At 30.0% G+C, this 2,320-nt stretch overlaps 1 protein-coding gene across 1 annotated transcript; it reads right to left on the reverse strand.

Moving 5' to 3' along the window:
- Positions 1–1,083: 1,083 nt before the first annotated feature.
- LOC109588186 (uncharacterized) lies at positions 1,084–2,314 on the reverse strand. Its single transcript, XM_020004365.1, has 5 exons — positions 2,179–2,314; positions 1,866–2,135; positions 1,719–1,819; positions 1,474–1,672; positions 1,084–1,424 (listed from the first exon to the last, which is right to left on the reverse strand). Exons 3-5 carry the CDS (start codon positions 1,803–1,805, stop codon positions 1,246–1,248), a joined length of 465 nt encoding a protein of 154 aa, XP_019859924.1. The 5' UTR covers positions 1,806–1,819; positions 1,866–2,135; positions 2,179–2,314; the 3' UTR covers positions 1,084–1,245.
- Between the last annotated feature and the right edge of the window lie 6 nt (positions 2,315–2,320).

A 2,320-nucleotide genomic window follows, 5' to 3' on the forward strand; every position in this document is an offset into this window, starting at 1 on the left:
CTTATGTAATTGAAATTTATTTTTAAAATACTTACTGTAAAACTGCAAAATATTTTGAACTTTGTTTATTGGCATCATCATTTTAATTACAATAATTTAATTTATTAGGATTTTTGAAAGTATTATTTTAAGCATGTCTGTTTTGGACGAAGCAATTATGAAATTTGGAACTTTGTAGCTAAAATTAAAAATCCAAAGTTTAAAATCTTCATATTATTGAAATTTGAACATCAAATACTAACTGTAAAATTACACAATATAATGCACTATGGCATATTGGCATTATCATTCTAATTGCAAACATTCAATTTTTAGGATTTTTGAAAATATTATTTTATGCTTGACTTTCTTGAATGAGACAATATGTAACTTTGGAAATTTGCAAATTCAGAACTAAAATTACAAATCCAATGTTCTAAATATTTATGCAACTGAATTTTACTCCTAAAACACCAATTGTAAAATTACAAAATGTTTTGTACATATAGTTATTGGCATCACCATTTTAATTACAAAAATTAAATTTATTAGGATTTATGAAATTATTATTTTACTCATAACTTGCAAAATGTCAATTGTTTAGACATTAGATTATTGAGTAGTTACCATAATATCTAAATCTCAAACATTTGGAAATTTAAACGGCGGGAATATACACTGACCCCCCTGCACATACTGGCTCATCAGTACACTGAAAGTTAGTGAAAGCACCATCTGTATAAAATGAATAGTGTATAATAATTATAAAATAGTTTAATTGCTTACCTGCCAATCCAGAGTAGAGAAGAATAAGTTCCACTCCTAATAGTAATGCAACAGTATTGAGTAGCATAGTTGGATTAAACAATTGCTGTAGCTTATTGTAAAACTAGTGGTTTGAATTACCAAGTTCCTTGTTAATTTACTATTTACAATAACTGATAAAAGATCCAATGTTTATAAAAGGATCACATGTCACTTTGCTACACAATATATAATCCTATTATGACTCCAATAACTCTTGCTCCATTGCTCCTGAGCTTCACCATTTTCATTTTCTAATTTTCTTTATTATAAATTCACGCATAGTTATTAGACTAGATGTTTATGATCAACCCAATTATGCCACATATGAGTTATTGTGACACCCTCAAATTATTATTATTATTAGTTAATTAGAAACTATAACAAAACAGCAAGAAATTTCGTTCATTAATTCACGCAAACTGTGTAAGCACAAGTATTGTCTGTTTTTAATTTGTTTCCTCATCTTTGGATACATTTTATATATATTATGCCCATTACTAAGAGTATTATTATTAAAACCACTCCTCCTATAACAGATCCTACAATCCATCCTGTATCATTATTACTTGGATTATCATCACCATTATCACCACCATTTCCTGGTGATTCACATGGATATTCAGTAGTGGTATCATTATCTGCATACATAAAGTGCTCAATATATAAACTATTACACACACAACATACCTTTTGGCTCTCCTGTGCTAAAATCATTTATTGGTATGACTGTAAAGCAGTAGGTCTCATTGTATTTTAATCCTGATCCAGTCCATTCTGTTTCACCATACTCTGTTACTTCATATGGTACTGGTATATTTTCAGTATTGGAATTGTATGATATGTTGTAGTACTGATCTGGATGCTTCACATATGGGTCTAGTGACTCCTATGAATTGTTGAAATACATGTATGGATTATTCATTGTATCTCACCAGTATTATATTCAGTGTCACATCAGCACAGCAACTATCATTCTTACAAGGATCAGTAGTATTAGTTGTATCTATTGTAACATTCATCACTTCATGAGGAGCTACAAATCAAAATTAGGTACATGTTACTGAGCTTATATTCTTTACCAAGTGTGAATGGTTCACTGACGTTACTTTGCTGTCCATTCCATCCTCTAACAGTGTATGCATAGATTTCTGCTGTGTTTAGTTCACTTGAGTTTATAAATATGGTTGTGTCACTAGTATTATGATAGGTCAATTCACTGGTTGATGCACTATTAAGTGTCACATTATACACAGTAGAAGTACAGTTATGTCCAGTGTCTTCCCATTCTAAAGTAACTCCACTTGCATTGAAGGTTGTTGTTAAGTTTGTTGGAGCTTTTGCATTATAACCTATTGAAGGATAATTTACTTTTAAAACTACTTCAATTCTTACCTGAATCTGTGATATTTGTAGTTCTATTGTCATTTACATTTCCATTTTTGCACACAACATTAATGCTCTCAGATGCATTCAAATGAAAAGTGAGCCTTGAGCTATTATCAGACTCATTAAAAGTGAAGTTGTATCCATATTC

Source organism: Amphimedon queenslandica, unplaced genomic scaffold (genome assembly GCF_000090795.2).
Source record: "Amphimedon queenslandica unplaced genomic scaffold, v1.1 AMPQUscaffold_12248, whole genome shotgun sequence".
Taxonomy (NCBI): Eukaryota; Metazoa; Porifera; class Demospongiae; order Haplosclerida; family Niphatidae; genus Amphimedon; species Amphimedon queenslandica.